General features: G+C 35.2%; 2 protein-coding genes and 1 long non-coding RNA gene across 3 annotated transcripts; 1 reads left to right on the top strand and 2 right to left on the bottom strand.

Moving 5' to 3' along the window:
• Positions 1–511: 511 nt before the first annotated feature.
• On the bottom strand, positions 512–2,258 carry LOC114827705 (uncharacterized). The gene is made up of 2 exons (XR_003776896.2): positions 1,928–2,258; positions 512–1,066 (listed from the first exon to the last, which is right to left on the bottom strand). It is a non-coding gene; the product is annotated as an uncharacterized lncRNA (long non-coding RNA).
• A 4,165-nt stretch (positions 2,259–6,423) lies between these two features.
• LOC103445780 (stemmadenine O-acetyltransferase-like) lies at positions 6,424–7,952 on the top strand. Its single transcript, XM_008384821.4, has one exon. It carries the CDS (start codon positions 6,522–6,524, stop codon positions 7,839–7,841), a length of 1,320 nt encoding a protein of 439 aa, XP_008383043.2. The 5' UTR covers positions 6,424–6,521; the 3' UTR covers positions 7,842–7,952.
• Positions 7,953–16,596: 8,644 nt separating this feature from the next.
• On the bottom strand, positions 16,597–17,815 carry LOC139188682 (uncharacterized). Its single transcript, XM_070806350.1, has 2 exons — positions 17,459–17,815; positions 16,597–17,361 (listed from the first exon to the last, which is right to left on the bottom strand). Exons 1-2 carry the CDS (start codon positions 17,813–17,815, stop codon positions 16,825–16,827), a joined length of 894 nt encoding a protein of 297 aa, XP_070662451.1. The 3' UTR covers positions 16,597–16,824.
• Between the last annotated feature and the right edge of the window lie 8,305 nt (positions 17,816–26,120).

Genomic DNA, 26,120 nt, shown 5'->3' on the forward strand with positions numbered 1-26,120 from the left:
CATTGGTTGAATCACAGCGCGCTACACGCGATTTAGACATTTTAAATGTATTTATATGCGTGAATTGCTTCGATATTTTTTTATTTCGTTATGTTCTTTTTTTACCACCGGCGGCGCGCGCTACGCGCCTCTTAAGATGTTTTGAACACAACATTAATTTTTTTCTTATTTTTTATTATATTTTTCTTCCCCATGCACCATCAACTTTGTCATTTGTTTATTCTTTTCTCTCTTCACTTTCATTTTTTTTATTCTTTTCTCTCTCCCTATTTATATTGATATTATATTTTATGATGACCAAATTACCAACTTACCTTTGCATGATTTGATATATTATTTTAGGCAGGTATTGATTTTTTTCGGTTGAGAGGCAGTTTGGTCCAATTTTTTTTGTCAAAGCCGGTGGCACCAATTTGAGCCTCCAGCTTTATATATAGTTAATAGATAGATATGTAGGCTGCAGACTTCTATAACTTGAATATTAACTTGCAAATCAATTTGTTAAGAGCGATCATACAACAAAGTCACCTTGTTAATATTTCAGATTAGTACATTGGATCCTGCTCCCACTCAAGGAGAGATTTTTTAATGTACCTAAAATACGGGATGGTACATCACATGTTATTATACAAGTTGTGGGACACTTGAAAAATAAAATTTCCCTCCACTTATATAATAACATATGATGTATCACTTCGTATTCCATACACACTTAGAAATTTCGCCCACTAAAGAACATGGGGTAGTTTATTCTACATGACGAGCGGTACTACACTCTTCTTATCTTTTACTTAGATACTGTTTGATACGTGGTACAGGACAGAATGGAGCGAGACGAGACGTTCCGTCGCAAGTTTGGTGCGCCTAAAACGGGTGGAACACACTGTTCCACGGGACGAATTTTGGATGAATTTTCGTTCTGCCTCATCCTTTGAAATGACTCGTTCCACATTCGTGTAACACAAAATTATAACCTCTCCATCTCCTTCTTCTTCCTCCTTGTTTCCATCCGAGGGCATTTTTGTTTCCTCTCCATTCCGTCCCGTCCTGTTTCATCCTGTCCCGTCTACATACCAAACGAGAAAAACTAAGAGACATAACTAAGTAGAAAGTACATAAAGTCAAAAGAGACTGCAAAAATCACTTTTGATTTTATATGTTTGTTCTCGGAAAAAAAATATTTTAAAAAAACCTAATTAAATATGTCATATCTAGACAGTCCAATCCAATCCCGACCTTAACCCTAAAGAGAATCAATCTTTGATACTCATGATTTGGTCAGTGTGATGTCTTCACATTTTTCATCTGGGGTGCTGCGGATTCAAACCAAAGAGCTAAAAATTTCATCAGTCACCATAAAAAATAAAGAACCAACCTCTGTTTGCTCACTTAAACCCCAAGCGATTCAATCCCACCAGCGGTGGACATGGAAGTGGCGGAGGAGCTAGACTTCGAGGAGGATATGATGAAGTTGTTGGTATAATTATAAAATAATTATAATTAGTACAAACCGCAATACTCAAGTGTATTTATATTATCTAAATTACCGATTAATAAAATCTTCTTTATCAACTAAAAGATGATGATTTTTTTTTTCTTATCTTCTATCACAAAAAAAAATGACGGTCAATAATGTAATTTTACAAAATTAAATTTTTCTGTTTTTAATTGAATCTTCATCTATGGGTGATTTTAGCATATATTTAATATTTACAAAAAATAAAAAATAGAAACACAAACCTCTCTTCTACGTTCTCTCTCCTTTTCTCCTCATTTTAGAAACAAAAATAAAAAATACTCACACACACACAATGTGTATAGGCATATGCTAGTATAATTTAAAATAATGCTTATTATCAAAGATTTTGGACTAATTTTATGCAGTGTTCTAAAAATCGACCTAGGTTCTGTGTGGCGGAACTTCTACCTGATTTAGACCAAAATGTTTAGTTAGGCGGGGAGGACTTAGGCGGCCACCCAGGCGCTCGCTAGGCTCCTTAGGCGGTTTGAATCTCGTTGCAAATCCCAAACTCGCTGTAATTTTTGCAACGGATCTACAACTTTCGATCTCGTACATTGCAGCAGAGCCTCGACGAATTTCTGTAGCTCGCCTCAGTGAAGTTGAGGGAAGAGAGAGTGTGAAGAGAAAGAGAGAGAGAGTATTAAACATTTCAGATAGAGAGTATTAAACATTTCAATCTGTGGTGGAGCAAGTTGGATTTGAGATCCAATTTTGAGGTTCTAAAAGGGTGAAGAAGAATATGAGAGAAGAGAGAGAGAGACTAAAAGAACCAATTTTGAGGTTTTTTTTTTGGAAAGAATCAATTTTGAGGTTCTGAAAGGACAAAGAAAGAAACAAATAGGACCGGTTGTGTGAAAGAGGTAAGGTGGAAAGAGGTAAGGTCAAAAGCTGGTGATTGCTGGGGTCTATCTTGGGTGATGTGAAAGAGGTAAGGTGAAAAGAGGTAAGGTCAAAAGCTGGTGATTACTGAGGTCTATCATGGGTGATGTGAAAGAGGTAAGGTGGACATCAACTATTTTGAAGGGTTATCAGATGGTTGTAATCATGAAAACCATCCACTTAAGTGAGCTTTTTATATTTTTAAAAGTAATATATTATATGAAGGGTCATCATGGTTATATACTTGTGTGAGCTTTTTATATTTTTAAAAGTTACATATATAATATATTATATTAAGGGTCATCAGATGGTTTTATCATGAAAACCACCCACTTGTGTGGGCTTTTTATATTTTAAAAGTTTGGGGTGTATATCATATGTATATAAATGTTATATAAATTATTTAGATAATATTTTATTTTTTTTCCCTAGGCAAGCATATTATATATTTACTTATGTATGTTGTATTATTAAATAATTATTTACATATGATATAGTAAGTTTAATTAATGCATATAATATATAAAAAAATTTACCTAAATCCGTCTAGACTGTCTAGGCGCCCACCTAAACCCCGCCTAGCTGCCTAAGCGCTAGGTATCATCCCACCGTCCGACTAGCGCTTAGCGTTTTTAGAACCTTGATTTTATGTAAAATTGATCAATAATTTCTATTACGTGGTCCATATAGTTGATTATACACCTTAAATTGACATCGACAAGGACAGTTTGTATATATTCGACTAATTATGTATATGTAGGATGCAGACTTATATAACTTGAATATTAACTTAGCTAATCAAAGCGATCATACAACAAAGTCACCTTGTTAATATTCCAGATTAATATATTGGATTCCGCTCCCACTCAAAGAGAAATTTTTCAGTGTACCTAAAACACGGGTTGGTACATCACATGTTATTATACAAGTAGTAAGATACTTGAAACCACTTGAAAAATAAAACTTCCCTCCACTTATATAATGACATGTGGTGTACCACCTCGTGTTCCAAACACACTCAAAAATTTCGCCCACTAAAGAACATGGGGTAGCTTACTCTACATGACGAATGATTACTTCACTCTCTTTTTAATCTCTTACTTCAAGAAAATTAAGAGACATAACTAAGTAGATAGTACATAAAGTCAAAAGAGAGTGCGAAAATCATTTTCGATTCTATATGTTCGTTTTTCTTCAAAAAGAAAACCCTAATTAAATATGTCATATCTAGACAGTCCAATGCCGTTTTTAAACGTTGAAAGGAAATCCTGTATAACTGTTCGTTACATTGGTTGTCTTGCTGCTTCGTGCCTAGGCCTGGCAATTCCTGACACGACCCGATAACCCGACACGACACGACACGAAATTAACAGGTGTTCGGGTCGACACGATAACAAATCGGGTCGTTATCAGGTAACCCGATAAGCACATGTTAAGATAACGGGTTGGTTCGGGTATACACGTAGGTAACACGAGACACGATAAGCAGAATATTAATTTTATAATTTTATAGCCCTAAAAATACTATAATTATATATATATATATATATATTAAAATAACTATAATAATTATACCCCCAAAATATTAACTATAATAATTATACGTACATAATAAATAGATTTAAATCTACTTAATAAATATATATATATACACACACACACATATCATTGAACTTCATGGGATATGAATTATACGAAACTAATTTTAATGATCCAACCGTCAAATTTGTTTGTATATGCTTCGAGATTGCATCATTAAAAAATCGCAAAAAACAAACATTCAGAGATTAAGTAACCAAACAAAACTTTTCAACGGTTATAAAACGAAAAATCACGATTTAACTATTATTTTAACTCCGATTTTTATGATTTTTTACAGCTACACACTCCTTGACCCTATATGAATACAATGAATGAATTCGATCTTCAATTTAAAATATTTACACTAGTGGATATCTTATGTTATACTTAATAAAAGTATGAATAAACTCTTAAGTGTTAGTGAATCTATTGTTTTGATGGGATACACATTCTATGAAACTAGTTTCAACAATTCAACCATCAAACATGTTTGTTTATACTTCGAGATCGCATACTCCAAAAATTGCAAAAAACAAACATTCAGAGATTAAGTAACCAAACAAAACTTTTCGACAGTTATAAAACAAAAAATCACGATTTAACGATTACTTTAACTCCGATTTTGATGATTCTTTACAGCTACACTCCTTGACCCTATATGAATACAATGAATGAATTCGATCTTCAATTTAAAATATTTACACTAGTGGATACCACAAAATCTTATGTTATACTTATTGAAAGTATGAACAAACTCTTAAATGTTAGTGAATCTATTGTTTTGATGGGATACGCGTTCTACAAAACTAGTTTCAACGATCCAACCGTCAAACATGTTTGTATATACTTCAAGATCGCATACGCCAAAAATTGCAAAAAAAAAACATTCGGAGATCAAGTAACGGGACAAATCTTTTCGACGGTTATAAAAAGAAAAATCATGATTTAACGGTTATTTTAACTCCGATTTTGATGATTTTTTTACAGCTACACTCCTTGACCCTATATGAATACGATGAATGAATTCGATCTTCAATTTAAATATTTACACTAGTGGATACCACAAAATCTTGTTATACTTGATGAAAGTATGAATAAACTCCTGAGTGTTAGTGAATCTATTGTTTTAATGGGATACGCATTCTACAAAATTAGTTTCAACGATCCAACCGTTAAACATGTTTGTATATACTTCGAGATCGCATACGTCAAAAATTGCAAAAAACAAACATATAGAGATCAAGTAACAGGACAAAACCTTTCGACGGTTATAAAAAGAAAAATCACGATTTAACGGTTATTTTAACTCTGATTTTGATGATTCTTTACAATTACACTCATTGACCCTATATGAATACAATGAATGAATTCGATCTTCAATTTAAAATATTTACACTAGTGGATACCACAAAATCTTATGTTATACTTAATGAAAGTATGAATAAACTCTTAAGTGTTAGTGAATTTATTGTTTTGATGGGATACGCATTCTACGAAATTAGTTTCAACGATCCAACCATCAAACATGTTTGTATATACTTCGAGATCGCATACGCCAAAAATTGCAAAAAGCAAACATTCAAAGATCAAGTAACGGGACAAAACTTTTCGACGGTTATAAAAAAAATCATGATTTAATGGCTATTTTAACTCCGATTTTGATGATTTTTGACAGCTACACTCCTTGACCCTATATGAATACAATGAATGAATTCGATCTTCAATTTAAAAAATTACACTAGTGGATACCACAAAATCTTATGTTATACTTAATGAGTATGAATAAACTATAATAATTATATACATTAATTTAACAATTTTATACCCCTAAAAACTAAAATAATTATATAATATAATTATATATATATATATATATTAAATTATGTGTTTTAATGTTTTGAAGTAATATTTATGTGGCAAAGTGTGGTATGTGCAAATTTAAGAAAAAAATATATTTTTCTTAACGGGTCATAACGGGTTATAACGGGCCAGGTCGCTTTACCTGTTGGGTAAAGTGACCCGACTTGTTAAGGACCTGTTAAGATAATAGGTGTGACACGACACGACCCGTTAAAATAACAGGTGTTACACGAACACGACAGACACGACCCGTTTACCAGGCCTATTCGTGCCCAAAGAAGGTTAAGATGACAGGAAAACCACCATGATGTAAAACCAGTTTTTATATTTTATTTCTTCCTTTTTTTTCTTATAAGAGCCTGAACTAAAGATGTTATGATACAATCTTCAAAATGTAATTCTAAATTACGTTTTCATAACTAATTATCAGCGTAGAATAACTCGTTTGAAATGTCAACAACAGAGCAACGAGATGCCTACGTGTCCTTGCTCTTACTTGAAGATATAGTTGATTGAGTAAAAAACCCATCACTCGATTTGAGTTTTATGCTCCCGATTTAAGACTCACATGAATTGAGGTATATGCTCTTTTGTCCGCCCTACCATTTCCTTATAAAAGCAGGATGATGCATTAGGCTCTTATTCCCTCGATTCACTACTGTTTCCCAAAATATTCAATATGGCCACAAAAATCGAAGTTGAAATAATAGAGAACCAAACAGTTAAACCATCCTCCCCAACTCCTCATCAACTTAGAAATTTTAAGCTCTCAGTTTTGGACCAGATGGCTCCCGTAGTTCATGTCCCACTACTTCTCTTCTATCCCAATATTGCTACTACTCATTCCATGGCCATGAATGAAAGATGTCAGCTTCTAATTCAATCATTAGCCAAAGCTCTCACTCACTTCTACCCCCTTGCCGGAAGATTAGTTGAAGGCAATTCCACGATTGAATGCAACGATGATGGAGCTGAATTCATCATAGCCCGTGTCAACTGTTCCTTAGCGGATATTTTGGAACCCCCGGATGTCGTGATGCTAAACCAGTTCCTTCCAACCGAAGGAAAAGGCCCAATGCTTCTTGTGCAAGTCAACTTTTTCGAGTGCGGTGGAATGGCAATCGGATTCAAGATTTCACATAAGATTGCTGATGGCTTCACAGTATTCACATTCATCAAATATTTGTCCACAATAGCACTTCAGTCCAGCGACAGTGATCAGGTGGTATTGCCTCCAGAATTTGGTACTGCATCTCATTTTCCACCACTAGATTTTTCGAACTCATCACAGCCGACACCAATGACCAAGAAATTTCACCAAGCACGGAAGTGCATAACAGAGAGGTATGTGTTTGATGCGTCAAAAATTTCTACTCTCAAATCTGATGTAGCCAGTTCAATTGTTCCCAATCCTACACGTGTGGAAGCGGTTTCAGCACTCATTTGGAAATGTGCAATGGAAGCGTCAAGATCAAACTCGGAGTCCCCAAGGCCATCCATGTTCCATCAAGGTGTGAACTTGCGCAAAAGGTTTGTGCCGCCTTTGCCAGAAAACTTGGCTGGGAACATCGTGGGCCGTTTTACATCGAAGGTTGAAGAGTCTGCGATGATAGATCTAAAAGACTTGGCTGCTAAGTTCAGGAAAGGGATTGAACAAATGAAAGAAAAGTATGCTGCAAAAGTAGTATTTGATTCTAATGTAGCATGTCAGGAGCGAACAGACTTCTGCAAAAACGTGCTAGATAATGGTGGGATAGAAAATTATGCCTGCACCAGTTGGTGTAGGTTTCCTTATTACGAAACTGATTTCGGATGGGGAAAGCCGGCATGGGTGAGCTTAACTAGTTTCTCAGTTGCGAATGTAATTGCTTTGTTGGACAAAAGAGATTGCAAGGGATTAGAAGCATGGGTGACAATGAGTGAAGAAACCATGGCCATCCTTGAAAGCAATGTGGAACTGCTTGGATATGCTTCTGTAAATCCAAGTGTCACCTACTGAAAATATAATTGTAAGAGACTCATTTTTTCCGTTTTTGTGTTCTTACATTAAAATATGTATTGTTTGCCCCAAGTAGTAGTTCTAGAATTATGGAATCCGTTTTAGTCGATCTTTCAAATCTTATTGAAACTTATGGTAAATATGGTAGCCATACATATGGATACCAAGATGCTAAATGCTAAATATAAAGGTTAAGTTGTCGTTAATTGGATGGATTGGTGCTAATGTCCGGATATAAACATTTTGGAATACCATTCCAAATTCATAAAATCTAATAAACAAATGAAAAATTGATACGATGCCACTTGGCATCATCATAAGAGCAGTTCCAAGGCCTCCTGGGCTATTCACTATTTAATCCACCTAATAAACAATAATTATCTTTAATGAAGTAATTGCTTTTTGCATCTCTACCCATACACTGAATAGCCCTGTCAATAGATAATAAAATATTAGTAATTTTTTAAATAATACAAAATAATTTTAATGGTAATTTCGGATAGAATTTTTAATTGATCTCCTTGTACCACTTTCTATTAAAAAAATTATTTTTATTTTTTAAATTTTTCCTTTTCACATGGTGCAGCACACCATTCCAAAACCTTTGTTTTTTTCACATGGTGCTGATGCACCATTTCAAAACCTTTTTTTATTATTATTGTTTTCTTATTTTCACATGGTGCCAACGCACCATTCATCAGCACCATTCCAAAACCTTTTTTTATTATTATTTTTTCTTCTTTTCACATGGTGCCAACGCACCATTCCAAAAGTTGTGTGTTTTTTTACTTTCTTTTTCAAGCCCAACAGCTCTCTCTCACTTGAGCTCGGGAGGCAGGGCTCCAAAAGCTATGTTATAATCTCCCTTTTTTATTATATTTTTTTTCTTCTTTTCACATGGTGCCAATGCACCATTCCAAAAGTTGTGTGTTTTTTTTCTTTGGCCTAATCGGATAAATGATTCCCGTGGTCATAAGGTATTCGGATGATTGTCCATGTGGTAAAAAAATTCGGATTTAAACCTATGTGGTCACAGTCTGTTAGGATTTAAACCCATGTGGTCTAACTCTGTTAGGATTTATGCGCTTCTGTCATTCCTTCATTAGGTTTAGGTTGGCCAAATCGGATAAATGGTTCCCGTGGTCATAAGGAATTTGGAAGATAGCTCCTGTGGTAGAAAAAATTCGGATTTAAATAATTTTTAATTCATTTCTTCTTCTTTTTTTAAATAAATTTTTAAAAAATATGTAAATTAATTATTTAAATAAAAGATATATATCTATATACTATATATATAAAGTGAGCACCCTAAAATGGTGAAACATTCAAAATACCATAAATTGTCCTTTAAGAATTTCATAAATTACAATTGAACCAAAAGAAGCTAAAGTATTTAACCATATTTTTATTTTGAATGAATTTAATATTTAAAATTATAAAAAAAAAAAAAAAAACCTCCCACATTAGTGGGTGGCTTCACGTTTTTAATTCATTTCTTTTTTTTTAAATATTTTTTTTAAAATATGTAAATTAATTATTTAAATAAAAGATATATAAAAATGTCAATTGCCACACGCGTATGCGTGTGGCAAGAGGCTAGTAAAGAATTAATTAATCAGTTGGATATTCGGGAGTCAAAAACTCGTTAATTTTATAAAGGCATTTTGAATGATTTGATTTATTAGATCTTGAATTTTAATGAATTATGTGATTTATTAGTTCCACCTCATTCTGTCGCGTCTCCTTAGAGAAACTCTGCTCCACCTGTAAGCTTAGCGGAGAAATGACAGAACCTCTAGTTTCGGGCATAAATCCTAACAAACTTAGACCACAGGGGTTTAAATCCGAATTTTTTTTACCACAGGGACTATCTTCCGAATACCTTATGACCACATAGACCATTTATCCGATTTTGCCAACCTAAACCTAATGGAGGAATGACAGAAGGACATAAATCCTAACAGACTTAGACCACATGGGTTTAAATCCTAACAGACTGTGACCACAGGGGTTTAAATCCGAACTTTTTTACCACAGGGGCTATCATCCGAATACTTTATGACCACGGGGACCATTTATCCAATTAGGCCTTTTTCTTTCTTTCTCAAGCTCAGCAGCTCTCTCTCACTTGAGTTCCAGAGGCAGGGCTCCAAAAGCTATGTTAAAATCTCTCTCTCTCTCTCTCTCTCTCTCTCTCTCTGCCCCCCCCAAAACAAATCCCAAATCTTTCCCCCAAAAACAAATCCCAAATCGGGCGATTTGGGCGCGCAAGTGGAAGGAGGGGGATTGGCGGTGTGGGGTGTGGCGGCAGCTGTGACGGAGGAGGGACTGGATCTCTCCCATTTATCTGTAGGTGTATCATCAACCTCGGTTATGAACTCCAGCGAGAGCTGTTGAGTTCGAAGCTTGATGGGTCTTACATTTTTTTAATTTTTTATTGATTTTTTATATTTATATTAATTTTATATTGTGGCTGACGTCGTCCTCACGTCAGCCCACGTCACATTACCTTCGGGCGCTCGGGTCGGCACGAATCGCCAGGCCTTTCCCTTGGACCTGCTCGGGCTTGCTCGCCAGCACACGCTAGGCTTCATCACTCGGGCTACATGGCTCTATTCCTGTGCCTGTCCCTCGGGCTGGAGCACACGATGGACTTGCTCTAACGTGGCAGTTGTATTATTGATTAGTTAGTTTTGCAACTAATTAACGGTTAGAAGGTCATTTGGTTGTTATCTTGGAGTCTTTGAAGAAGATTATGATACTTCCTTCATTGATAAAACGGCATTACAATTACATATTATAAATAACTCGGCCCCAAAAAGGCATTAAAAATACAAATTATAAATAACTCGGCCCCAAAATGGTCCTTGCAAACTAGATCTAAAAATATTGCAGTAAAGCATCACTAATCGCAAAGCCTGGAGTAGACTTCAAGCACTCTTCCGACGAGCTCATCGGGAACGGTACGATTACTCAAAGATCAATAAAATTGTTAAACTTTATGTTTCAGGGAGATCACATGTGGACAAAATCTCAAACAATAAATTGGGATAGGGAGTATGATGCCCATTAGTCGATCACATCACCTAATCACTGCCATGATCCCAGCAGACCAAATGAAGTAGATAAGTAAGTCAAACAGCTCCACCCTTCACACATAGATCGAAAATAGGCAGCAAACCAGAACGAATATTAAAATCATGCACTCTTCTAAACAGAGCAATCAAATTAGCAACCTCTCATACGGAGAGAAATCAAACCAAATTCCAGGACAACTTTAGGAAATTATTAAACATAAACAAAATAAAAGGATAAAAACAGGTAGCCTATCCACATCTTCCGAACATCCGCATATCATATCACTGCACCGGCTGAACCCAAAGTGTCGCACTGACTAAACTCGATTCCGACGCTACTCGATATCTTCCATGGCTTCTCGCTTCAATCCTATATCGAAGGTGATAATTAGATCCAAAATCTTATGTTAACTTTGTGTGTGTGGGCCAAAAGACGACGACTACCACGGTGACTATAGAGCTCCACGACGCCACTTCAACTCCAAATAAAGTAAACGGAAAGTGAGAGAGAAGAAACAAAGAATGGTTTTCAAGAAGATTGTTGCCGATCCCAAAGCCAAAGACAAGGGCCCATGCTAGAGAATTTTTCTTTTGATTTTTTTCTAGATGGCTTATTTTGGAGTCTTGGTAGCTAAGTTGTTATCTGCTACTATAAATAGTAATTCTTGTAAAGAAAAAAGAATCATTGTAAAAATTGTATTTTTTAATAGCCAGTCCTTTGATTCTTCTCGACCCCTTCTCGTGTATGACTCGTCTCGCTTCCAGAACAGCTATGGAGTCAACGGAACCTCAAGATCCTAGCCACCACACCATCTCGGGGACGATGTCCACTAACATTAAATATATGTTACAAGCCAACCATGACAGTGTACCGTCGTCGGTGGCATTGTGGGTAGGCCGAGGAGGCTCGCATCCTGGAGGTGGGAGACGACCCAAACAACTTGTCGTTTGGTCAGGGGACTAGATTTGGCTTGCGCCACAGCGCGGCTCGAAGCCGTGGCTCACGCAGGTTAGGGTTTTTCAATTCCAATTTTCCTACTTATGTTAATGCACTTTCCAATGATACGTAACTAAGGTATTTCTGGTCCTTTATAAAATAAAAAATATATATATATACCATCTTGGGATAGGAATACTAGTATTTCATTGCTACAAATATGTATTATTGAAAAAAAAAAGACATGTATTCGGATATTTCTTTTCAACTCTTAGTTTCCACACACACATATAGCGATTGCTTAAAAGCCGTTCTTGAGCGATCCTCTCCTTTAGCTACACAATTTGTGCTGACAAAGCGTTGAAGAAAAAATAGCTCACCGATTGTATTTTCACTTATGCTCTTTGGTGGCCTTGTGTCTTTATTTGTACTAATTATGTGAACTTTACTTGCCTCACAAGTAATGCAAGTCATAATGGATTAAATATCTCATATCGTATTGGAATTTATTTCTTGATTTACACAGTCACATTTCTAAATAATATTAATTACAGCACAATTGTGTTTTATTTGGCAGTAATTGATTATTATCATTTTCTCTTACAATTATACTAGTAAAATTGTGAACAAGTTATAGTGAATCTATCATGATATGTCAGCATGTAGAATTAAGCTTAACCCAATAAAGTCGGACAACCGAAATTTACCTTGGATTGAGTTAGGTTTATAGGTTTCCAACCCGACGAAAACCCAACCTTAACCCAAAATCAAAATATAAATGATGAGTTATGATGGGTTGACCTTCCAACTAGGTCTGACAATTCCTGACACGATCCAATAAACTGACATGATACGACACGAAATTAACAGGTGTTCGGATCGATACGATAACGAATCGGGTCGTTATTGGATAACCCGATAAGCATCTGTTAAGATAACGGATTGGTTCGGGTATACACGTGGGTAACACGATACACGATAAGCAAAATATTAATTTATAATTTTATAACCTTAAAAAAAATACTATTATTAATTATATATATTAATTTAACAATTTTATACCCCTAAAAACTATAATAATTATATATATATATATCAAATTAAATATTAAAAATTGGTGACCATTGAATCGGCTTAAATATACATACCATTCAATTTCTTAAGTCTTATACGTACAAAACAAATAAATTTAAATCTACTTAATCAATATATATATATATCATTGAACTTGATATGATACGAAATCTACGAATCTAACTTCAACAATCCAACCGTCAAATTTGTTTGTATATGCTTCGAGATCGCATCAGCAAAAAATGGCAAAAAAAAAACATTCAAAGATCAAGTAACTGGACAAAACTTTTCGACGGTTATCAACGAAAAATCACGATTTAACGGTTATTTTAACTCCGATTTTGATGATTTTTTTACAGCTACACTCCTTGACCCTATATGAATACAATGAATGAACTCGATCTTCAATTTAAAATATTTATACTAGTGGATACCACAAAATCTTATGTTATACTTACTGAAAGTATGAATAAACTCTTAAATGTTAGTGAATCTATAGTTTTGATGGGATATGCATTCTACGAAACTAATTTCTTCAACGATCCAACCATCAAACTTGTTTATATAAGCTTCAAGATCGTATACGCCAAAAATCACAGAAAGCAAACATTCAGATATCAAGTAACGGGACAAAACTTTTCGACGGTTATCAACGAAAAATCACGATTTAACGATTATTTTATCTCCGATTTTGATGATTTTTTACAGCTACACTCCTTGACCCTATAAGAATACAATGAATGAACTCGATCTTCAATTTAAAATATTTACACCAGTGGATACCACAAAATCTTATGTTATATTTAATGAAAGTATGAATAAACTCGTAAGTGTTAGTGAATCTATTGTTTTGATGGGATACGCATTCTACAAAACCAATTTCTTCAACGATCGAACCATCAAACTTGTTTGTTTATGCTTCAAGATCGCATACGCGAAAAATCACAAAAAGCAAACATTTAGATATCAAGTAACGGGACAAAACTTTTCGACAATTATCAACGAAAAATCACGATTTACCGGTTATTTTAACTCTGATTTTGATGATTTTTTTACAGCTACACTCCTTGACCCTATATGAATACAATGAATGAATTCGATCTTTAATTTAAAATATTTACACGAGTGGATACTACAAAATCTTATGTTATACTTAATGAAAGTATGAATAAACTCTTTTAAGTGTTAGCAAATCTATCATTTTGATGAGATATGCATTCTACGAAACTAGTTTACGATCAAACCGTCAAACATGTTTATATATGCTTCAAAATCGCATACGCCAAAAATTGCAAAACAATAAACATTAAGAGATTAAGTAACGGGACAAAACTTTTCGACGGTTATCTATGAAAAATCACGACTTAACGGTTATTTTAACTCTAATTTTGATGATTTTTCACAGCCACACTCCTTAACCTTATATAAATACAATGAATGAATTCGATCTTCAATTTAAAATATTTACACTAGTGCTACCACAAAATCTTATGTTATACTTAATGAAAATAAGAATAAATTCTTTTAAGTGTTAGTAAATCTATCGTTTTGATGGGATACGCATTCTACGAAACTAATTTCAACGATCCAACCATCAAACTTGTTTGTATATGCTTCAAAATCGCATACGCCAAAAATTGCAAAAAAATAAACATTAAGAGATTAAATAACGGGACAAAACTTTTCGACGGTTATCAACGAAAAATCACGATTTAACGGTTATTTTAACTCCGATTTTGATGATTTTTTACTGTTACACTCCTTGACCCTATACGAATACAATGAATGAACTCGATCTTCAATTTAAAATATTTACACTATTGGATACCACAAAATCCTATGTTATACTTAATAAAAGTATGAATAAACTCTTAAGTGTTAATAAATCTATCGTTTTGATGAGATACGCATTTTACGAAACTAATTTCAACGATCAAACCATCAAACATGTTTGTATATGCTTCAATATCTCATACGCCAAAAATTGCAAAAAGATAAACATTAAGAGATTAAGTAACAGGACAAAACTTTTCATCGGTTATCAATGAAAAATCACGACTTTACGGTTATTTTAACTCTGATTTTGATGATTTTTCACAGCTACACTCCTTGACCTTATATAAATACAATGAATGAATTTGATCTTCAATTTAAAATATTTACACTAGTGTTACCACAAAATTTTATGTTATACTTAATGAAAGAAAGAATAAACTCTTTAAGTGTTAGTAAATCTATCTTTTGATGGGATCGCATTCTAAGAAACTAATTTCAACGATCCAACCATCAAACTTGTTTGTATATGCTTCAAGATCGCATACGCTAAAAATCGCAAAAAAAAAAAAAAAAAAACATTTAGAGATCAAGTAACAGGACAAAACTTTTCGACGATTATCTATGAAAAATCACGACTTAACGATTATTTTAACTCTAATTTTGATGATTTTTCACAGCCACACTCCTTAACCCTATATAAATACAATGAATGAATTCGATCTTCAATTTAAAATATTTACACTAGTGCTACCACAAAATCTTATGTTATACTTAATGAAAATAAGAATAAACTCTTTTAAGTGTTAGTAAATCTATCGTTTTGATGGGATACGCATTCTACGAAACTAATTTCAACGATCCAACCATCAAACTTGTTTGTATATGCTTCAAAATCGCATACACCAAAAATTGCAAAAAAATAAACATTAAGAGATTAAGTAACGGGACAAAACTTTTCGACGGTTATCAACGAAAAATCACGATTTAACGGTTATTTTAACTCCGATTTTGATGATTTTTTACTGTTACACTCCTTGACCCTATACGAATACAATGAATGAACTCGATCTTCAATTTAAAATATTTACACTATTGGATACCACAAAATCTTATGTTATACTTAATAAAAGTATGAATAAACTCTTAAGTGTTAATAAATCTATCGTTTTGATGGGATACGCATTTTACGAAACTAATTTCAACGATCAAACCATCAAACATGTTTGTATATGCTTCAATATCGCATACGCCAAAAATTGCAAAAAAATAAACATTAAGAGATTAAGTAACAGGACAAAACTTTTCATCGGTTATCAATGAAAAATCACGACTTTACGGTTATTTTAACTCTGATTTTGATGATTTTTCACAGCTACACTCCTTGACCTTATATAAATACAATGAATGAATTCGATCTTCAATTTAAAATATTTACACTAGTGTTACCACAAAATTTTATGTTATACTTAATGAAAGAAAGAATAAACTCTTTGGGTGCGTTTGTTGCGCCGGACTGTCTCGGACTGGACTAGCTGCCGGGACTAAGCTGGACTGGCTTAGACTGGACTAAGCTGGACTAACTTAGTGAAGCGTTTGGTGCAGTCTCGGACTAAGAAGCAGGATAAGAAAAACAGTACTGTTCACCAGATTTGTGTTTGCTTAGACTAGGACTACAAATTTTTGCCATTGTGTAATAGAGTAATGCTACAAATCTCATGATATGGGTTAATTGGAGCATATTTTTACCATGTATATTATGAATCTTAAAAAAAATTGACAATTGTTTTGTTTCTATTACCTGCTAATAGAATTGGGTTTAATTTGCAAATGTAGCTTGATTTAAACTCTATCACCCAACAGAAGAAAAATAATAGTGGCCAATACATGCAACTTCAACAAATACAAGTACATAAGATCTCCATAATTTAGAAAATCCTAGTTAACATTAGTTAACATTAGCCAAAATAGATCTCCATAATTTACAAAATGGCTAGTTAACATAAGCCAAAATACTAGTGCAAAGCTAAGTTATAAGTCATAACATAAGATTGTATGATTAATAAAATACATCCATGTTAACGTTAATAAAATACATCCATGTTAACATTAGCCAAAATCCTCATCCGCTTGCGTTGTCGCTTAAAAGCTTTTGGACGAACACTTTCTTGAGTTCCGGTTTGATTGCCCTGAACACTCCCACATTTTTTGGTTTATCCAAAATAAGAGACAATGCATCAATTTGATCCATAGGAGAGAGACCCATTGCTTCAACTTCATTAGCTATGTCAGTATGATCTGCAGTACCTTGAACTAAAGCTTCAGTTACCATTTGCATCCTCTTCCCACTTTCAACATAAAAATCTTTCAGTCCACTGATAATTGCCTCGGTTCCATCACTTGAACTTCCCACAGCTCTTTTCCTCTTTCTTTGGCTATTTTCAGATGGGGTGCTTTGTTGGCTTTGTTGGTTCATTGAAGAAACAAAATTATCACCTCCAATATCACTTTCACCAACATGATCATGACTTTGTTCCTCCACCATTTGAGCAGGGGTTTCGGCTACATTACCCGTAGCCCGATCTTTTCCAAATATATATGCAAATCTATCAAACAGTGGAAAATGTTTGCTTCTCCATCCATCGGCTTCTTTATTTCTCTAAGATTATATCAACATAGCAAAACTAAAATTTAGCATGCGTAACAAATATAGCAGCAAGAATATAACTAATGCATAAATAAAATAGGATATGAACCTGCACATAAGTTTGCCATGCGTCATCACTGTCAACTTCAACGCACTTTTTGACATCATTCCATGCAAATCCACTTGTGTTTATCATGTCAACGACCATACTATATGTTTTTTTCCATTTCTTCAACTTGGACTCAATATGTGGATTTGCCTTTATATTTGAATGAGGACATAAAACATTGACAGCTTTTGCTATTTCAACCAAAGTACCTTGTTTGAAAGCACCGGTGTCACACCGTTGCTTCCGAGCAACAAAATCCTCAAGAACTCCTAGTAATACTTCTTCCTCAAATGCTTCCCATTTACGCCTTCTTCCTTTTGGCTCTTGAATAGCATTCAAAAAATTTTCGTTATCCATACCTAAACAAAAAATATTTTAATGAAGGAAAATACCATACAAATAATCAATTTGCATAATATCCAATCAACTTGCATAATATCCAATCAACTTGCATAATATCCAATTAATTTGCATACCATCCAATCATTGTGCTAATATCTAACAAATGCATGATAAAAAGGAATACTAAAATAAAATGTTATCATTAACACATATAGCTAGTTCGGTTGTTGGTTCCTAATTGCTCTCCACTCATTATACATTTCCTGAGCCATATCATTCCTCATTGCAGTCCACTGGTCCGATGTTTGAACACTACCAACATATTCACCTTCTTCTGTATTTTGTCCATCTTCTATTATTGGCAAATTCTCCATTGGATCTACAGACATCTCTTGCCTAATAAGATTGTGTAGTAGGCAACAAGCGGTAATTATTCGACCTTGTGTCCTTATCGGATAGAAAGATGGACTCCTTAGTATCGACCACCTTCCTTTTAGCAAGCCAAAACAGCGTTCAATTACATTCCTTGCCTTAGAATGCTTCATGTTAAAATATTCTTCCTTATTAGAAGGTGTTCGTCCCTCCCATTCAGATAAATGATAAGGTATTCCTCTATAGGGTGCAAGGAATCCTTCACCATTTGTATAACCACCATCTACAAGGTAATAACAACCTAATGAAAAAAAAAACAGACCTTATTAGTGTTTTGTAGTTGACAAACAGAACTAAACCTAACTTACAAAGTTGAGACTAAGTAATAGTCTTACCCGCTGGTACCTTAAAACCATTAGGCCTGCTAATTGCATCATGTAGCACTCTAGAGTCTGATGCGGAACCCTCCCACCCCGGAAACACATATATGAACTGCATATCTCCTGAACACACACCTAACACATTAGTTGCGACTCGACCCTTTCTTGTTCGGTATCTTGGTTTGTCAATTTCAGGTACATGCACATCAATGTGTGTTCCATCCAATGCTCCCAAGCAATTCTTAAAAATAAAAAATAAAAAAGTTTTTGTTAATTTATACAAAGGGAATGAAGAGTTAAAGCTTAGGGAAAATGAAAAAAAATTCTCATCATACCTTAAAACATCGCCATCTAGGATCTGTAGAATCAATAGGCACAGGCTGGGGGACTTTTAGTAGGATACCTTGTAATCGCAAAATTCCTTGCAATACGCTATTGAAATACCTACTTATAGTCTCTCCCGACCTATAAAATCTACCGCCAACACTACGATTCTTAGTATGATGTGCTAATATTTGTAAAGTCATACACACTTGTTCCTCTACAGACACCAAACCATCAGTTTTTACCCTCCCATCTTGACGAAGTAAGTCGCATAATATGCTAAAAGTCCTTCTATCCATTCTCAATTCGTTGACACATTCAGTATCAGTATTCCCTATTATACCATTCAGATAACACAAACTAATCTCTCGTCTAATAAGTGAACGGTTAGTCAATGTGGGTCGTTCAACATGTCTCTGTTTGCCACGTAGCATCATCACCACAAGAATCGTACAAATACAAATTGTCTCCAAATAAGACATCTCTAACAATAAGATCAATAAAAGCTTCATTCGATCCATATCTATCCAAAAAAAAAAAAAAAAAAACAATAGTATGAGGATAGCTATCATTCCTAGGCATTGCATGTGAAGAGGGAAATTAAAGGACACCTGTAATGCAGTAGCCTTAGCCTTAGCCTTCTGTTTATGCTCATCTTCTCTGCAACAAACAACCACAAAAAATTGCAATTCAGCATCAACCCCACACCATACAAAACATTCACATTGTAATATCATGGTTATAAACCAAGTACATACACACACACTCATGGACAAATGTGCAAAATACACATACATACTCACACTCACACTCACACTAACACACACACACGGACATACACACTCTCACACATTGACATAGACTCACACACACCCTGCATACATACATACACACACACACACACACTGCACACACACACACTGCATACATACACACACACACACACACTGCATACATACATACACACACACACACACTGCACACACACACACTGCATACACACTCACACACACACACTGCACACACACACACACTGCATACACACACACACTGCACACACTCACACTCACACTCACACTTACACTCACACACACACACTGCACACACACTCACACTCACACACACTCACACTCACACTCACACACTGCACACAGTCACACACACACACACACTGCACACACACACACACTGCATACACACACACTGCACACACACTGCACACTGCATACATACTGCATACATACACACACACACTGCACACACACACACATACTGCATACATACATACACACACACTGCACACACACACACACACTGCATACATACATACACACACACTGCACACACACACACTGCATACATACTCATACTCATACACACACTGCACACACTGCATACATACATACTCATACTCATACACACACTGCACACACACACACTGCATACATACACTGCACACACACACACTGCATACATACTCATACACACACTGCACACACACACACACTGCATACATACCGCATACATACACACACACACACACTGCATACACACTCACACACACACTGCATACACACACACACTGCACACACACTGCACACTGCATACATACACACACTGCATACATACTGCATACATACACACACACACACACTGCACACACACACACTGCATACACACACACACTGCACACACACTCACACTCACACTTACACTCACACTCACACACACTCACACTCACACTTACACTCACACTCACACATTGCACACAGTCACACACACACACACACGGGGACAGAGTGCAACACACTCTTACCCTCACACACACACACTCTGTTTTTATACTCACACACACACACACACACACACACACACACTGCATACATACTCACACACACACACTGCACACACACACTGCATACATACACACACTGCATACATACTGCATACATACACACACACACACTGCACACACACACACACTGCACACACACACTGCATACATACACACACTGCATACATACTGCATACATACACACACACACACACACACACACACACACTGCACACACACACACACTGCACACACACACACTGCATACATACACACACACACACACACTGCACACACACACACACTGCATACATACACACACACACACACACACACTGCATACACACACACACACTGCATACACACTCACACACACACTGCACACACACACACACACACACTGCACACACACTGCACACTGCACACACACTGCACACTGCATACATACACACACTGCATACATACTGCATACATACACACACACACACACTGCACACACACACACACACTGCATACATACACACACGCACACACTGCATACACACACACACCATACACACACACACACACACTGCACACACACTGCACACATACACACACACACACTGCACACACACACACACACTGCATACATACACACACACACACACTGCATACATACACACACACTGCACACACACACTGCATACATACTGCATACATACATACATACACACACACACACTGCATACACACACACACACACACACTGCACACACACACTGCACACACACACACACACTGCATACACACACACACACACACACACACACACACACACTGCATACATACATACACACACACACTGCACACACACACACACACACTGCATACACACACACACACATTGCATACACACACTGCATACACACACACACACACACACACACTACATACATACACACACACACACTGCATACACACACACACACACACATTGCATACACACACACACATTGCACACACATACACTACATACATACACACACACACACTGCATACATACACACACACACACACATTGCATACACACACACACACATTGCACACACACACACACACTACATACATACACACACACACACACTGCATACATACACACACACACACATTGCATACACACACACACACACACACTGCATACATACACACACACACATTGTATACACACACACACACACATTGCATACACACACACACACACACACTGCATACATACATACACACACACACACACTGCATACATACATACACACACACACTGCATACATACACATACACACACATTACTGCAAATTCAAAAGAACCAGAGTAAGAGTGAGAGACAGAGAGAGAGAGGGTTACTTTGACTGGGATCGAACAGGGGATGAGGAGGGGCGATTTGGTTGGAGTGTTCCTGAGAGGTCGCCTGAGAAGAAGGTGGAGGAGCAGGGCGAGCAGGATCTGCAATTTGACCCTAAAAATCAAAACTCTAATTTGTTCAACTACATAGGTATATTATTGAAATTTCTCAAACCCAAAACAATTAAATCAAATAAAGCTTAGTAATATCACGATCTGCAAAACAAATTGAAGAAATAAATCGAAGATTCGAAGTTTACCAGGCAAGAGGAGCAGATAAGGGCGAGCAAGATGCAGATGAAGGCAAGCAAGACGCAGAGATGAGGGTGAAGAGGACGAGGATGAAGGAGCAAGGCAAGCAGGGAGCGATGGCGACAACTCTCTCTCTCGCAGGATGAGCGAGGTTTTCTCTCGCGGAAGGTCTTGCGAGTCCGGCCGAATTTGGGGTTCTCGGCTAAGAACTCCTAGCGAACCCATTAATCCGAGCGAGTCCCATTTAATCCCATTAAACCTAATCCTGGTGCAGAACAAACAAGGGACTACAATCTAGTCCAATCCAGTCCCCCTAATCCGGTCAAACAAACGGGTCCTTTAAGTGTTAGTAAATCTATCTTTTGATGGGATCGCATTCTAAGAAACTAATTTCAACGATCCAACCATCAAACTTGTTTGTATATGCTTCAAGATCGCATACGCTAAAAATCGCAAAAAAAAAAAAAAAAAAAACATTTAGAGATCCAGTAACGGGACAAAACTTTTAGACGGTTATTAACGAAAAATCATGATTTAACGGTTATTTTAACTCCGATTTTGATGATTTTTTTACTGCTACACTCATTGACCCTATATGAATATAATGAATGAACTCAATCTTCAATTTAAAATATTTACATTATTGGATACCACAAAATCTTATGTTATACTTAACGAAAGTATGAATAAACTCTTAAGTGTAGAGAATCTATTGTTTAGATGGGATACACATTTTACGAAACTAGTTTGAAAGATCCAACCGTCAAACATGTTTGTATATACTTCGAGATCACATACACCAAAATTTGAAAAAAATAAACATTCAAAGATCAAGTAACCGGACAAAATTTTTCAACGGTTATCAACGAAAAATCACGATTTAACGGTTATTTTAAGTTCGATTTTGATGATTTTTAACAGCTACACTCCTTGACCTTATATGAATACAATGAATGAACTCGATCTTCAATTTAAAATATTTACACGAGTGGATATGTTATACTTAATGAAAGTATGAATAAACTCTGAAGTGTTAGTTAATCTATTGTTTAGATGGGATACGCATTCTACAACACTAGTTTCAACTATCCAACCGTCCAACATCTTTGTATATACTTCGAGATCGCATACGCCAAAAATTGCAAAAACCAAACATTCAAAGATCAAGTGACGAGACAAAACTTTTTGACAGTTATCAACAAAAAATCACGATTTAACGGTTATTTTAACTTCGATTTTGTTGATTTTTTACAGCTACATTCCTTGATCCTATATGAATACAATGAATGAACCTGATCTTTAATTTAAAATATTTACACTAGTAGATACCACAAAATCTTATGTTATACATAATGAAAGTATGAATAAACTCTCGAGTGTTAGTGAATCTATTGTTTTGATAGGATACGCATTCTACAAAATTAATTTCAACGATCCAACCGTCGAACTTGTTTGTATATGCTTCGAGATCGCATACGCTAAAATCGCAAAAAACAAACATTCAGAGATCAAGTAATGGTACAAAACTTTTCAACGATTATCAACAAAAAATCACAATTTAAGTGTTATTTTAACTCTGATTTTGATGATTTTTTACAGCTACACTCTTTGACCCTAATGAATACAATGAATGAACTCGATCTTCAATTTAAAATATTTACATTAGTGGATACCACAAAATCTTATCTTATACTTAATGAAAGTATGAATAAACTCTTATGTGTTAGTGAATCTATTGTTTTGATGGGATACGCATTCTACGAAACTAGTTTCAACGATCAAACCGTCACACATGTTTGTATATGCTTCGAGATCGCATACACCAAAAATTACAAAAAACAAACATTCAAAGATCAAGTAACCGGACAAAACATTTTGACGATGATCAACAAAAAATCACAATTTAACGGTTATTTTAACTCCGATTTTGATGATTTTTTACAGCTATACTCCTTGACCCTATATGAATACAATGAATGAACTCGATCATTAATTTAAAATATTTACACTAGTGGATACCACAAAATCTTATGTTATGCTTAATGAAAGTATGAATAAACTCTCAAGTGTTTGTGAATCTATTGTTTTGATGGGATACGCATTCTAGGAAATTAATTTCAACGATCCAATCGTCGAACTTGTTTGTATATACTTCGAGATCGCATACGCCAAAAATCGCAAAAAACAAGCATTTAGAGATCAAGTAACGGTACAAAAATTTTCAACGATTATCTACCAAAAATCACAATTTAATTGTTATTTTAACTATGATTTTGATGAATTTTTACAGCTACACTTCTTGATCCTATATGAATACAATGAATGAACTCGATCTTTAATTTAAAATATTTACACTAGTGGATAACACAAAATCTTATGTTATACTTAATGAAAGTATGAATAAACTCTTAAGTGTTAGCGAATCTATTGTTTTGATGGGATACGCATTCTACGAAACTAGTTTCAACGATCAAACCGTCAAACATGTTTGTATATGCTTGAAGATCGCATACGCCAAAAATTCCAAAAAAATAAACATTAAGACATTAAGTAACTGAACAAAACTTTTCGACAATTATCAATGAAAAATCACGATTTAACGATTCTCAATGAAAAATCACGATTTAACGGTTATTTTAACTCCGATTTTGATGATTTTTTTACATCCACACTCCTTGACCCTATATGAATACAATGAATGAATTCGATCTTCAATTTAAAATATTTATATTAGTGGATACCACAAAATCTTATATTATACTTAATGAAAATATAAATAAACTCTAGTGTTAGTGAATCTATTGTTTTGATGGGATACGCATTCTACGAAACTAATTTCAACGATCCAATCGTCAAACTTATCTGTATATGCTTTAAGATCGCATACGCCAAAAATCACAAAAAACAAACATTCAGAGATCAAGTAATGAGACAAAACTTTTCGACGGTTATCAACGAAAAATCACTATTTAACGGTTATTTTAACTCCGATTTTGATGATTTTTTAGATCTACAGTCCTTGAACCTATATGAATACAATGAATGAATTCAATCTTCAATTTGAAATATTTACACTATATTTTTTAGATCTACATTCCTTGACCCTATAGTAACGGGACAAAATCTTATGTTATGATAATCGATGAAAATTGAGGATTTTGTAAAAGGAATAACATGCAAGCTTTGAGTTCCATTGGCAAGGTTGTGAAGGCCATCCGTGTTCCGTCAAGGTGTGAACTTGCGCAAAAGGTTTGTGGCGCCCTTGCCAGAAAACTTGGCTGGGAACATCGTGGGCAATTTTACATCCAAGGTTGAAGAGTGTGTGATGATAGATCTAAAAGACTTGGCTGCTAAATTCAGGAAAGGGAGTGAACAAGTGAAAGAAAAGTATGCTGCAAAAGTAGTATTTGATTCTAATGAATCATGTCAGGAGCGAAAATACTACTACGAAGAGTATACCTGCAGCAGTTAGTGTAGGTTTCCTTATTACAAAACTGATTTCAGATGGGGAAAGCCGGCATGGGTGAGCTTTGCTAGTTTCTTAGTTGAGAATTTAGTTATTTTGTTGGACAAAAGAGATTGCGAGGGATTAGAAGCATCGGTGACTATGAATGAAGAAACCATGGCCATTCTTGAAAGCAATGTGGAACTGCTTGGATATGCTTCTGTAAATCCAAGTGTCACCTACTGAAAAATATAATTGTAAGAGACTCATCTTTTTTGTTTTTTGTTTTTGTGTTCTTACATTAAAAAAAATAAAATTGTTTACCCCAAGTAG

This window comes from Malus domestica, chromosome 10 (genome assembly GCF_042453785.1).
Source record: "Malus domestica chromosome 10, GDT2T_hap1".
NCBI lineage: Eukaryota > Viridiplantae > Streptophyta > Magnoliopsida > Rosales > Rosaceae > Malus > Malus domestica.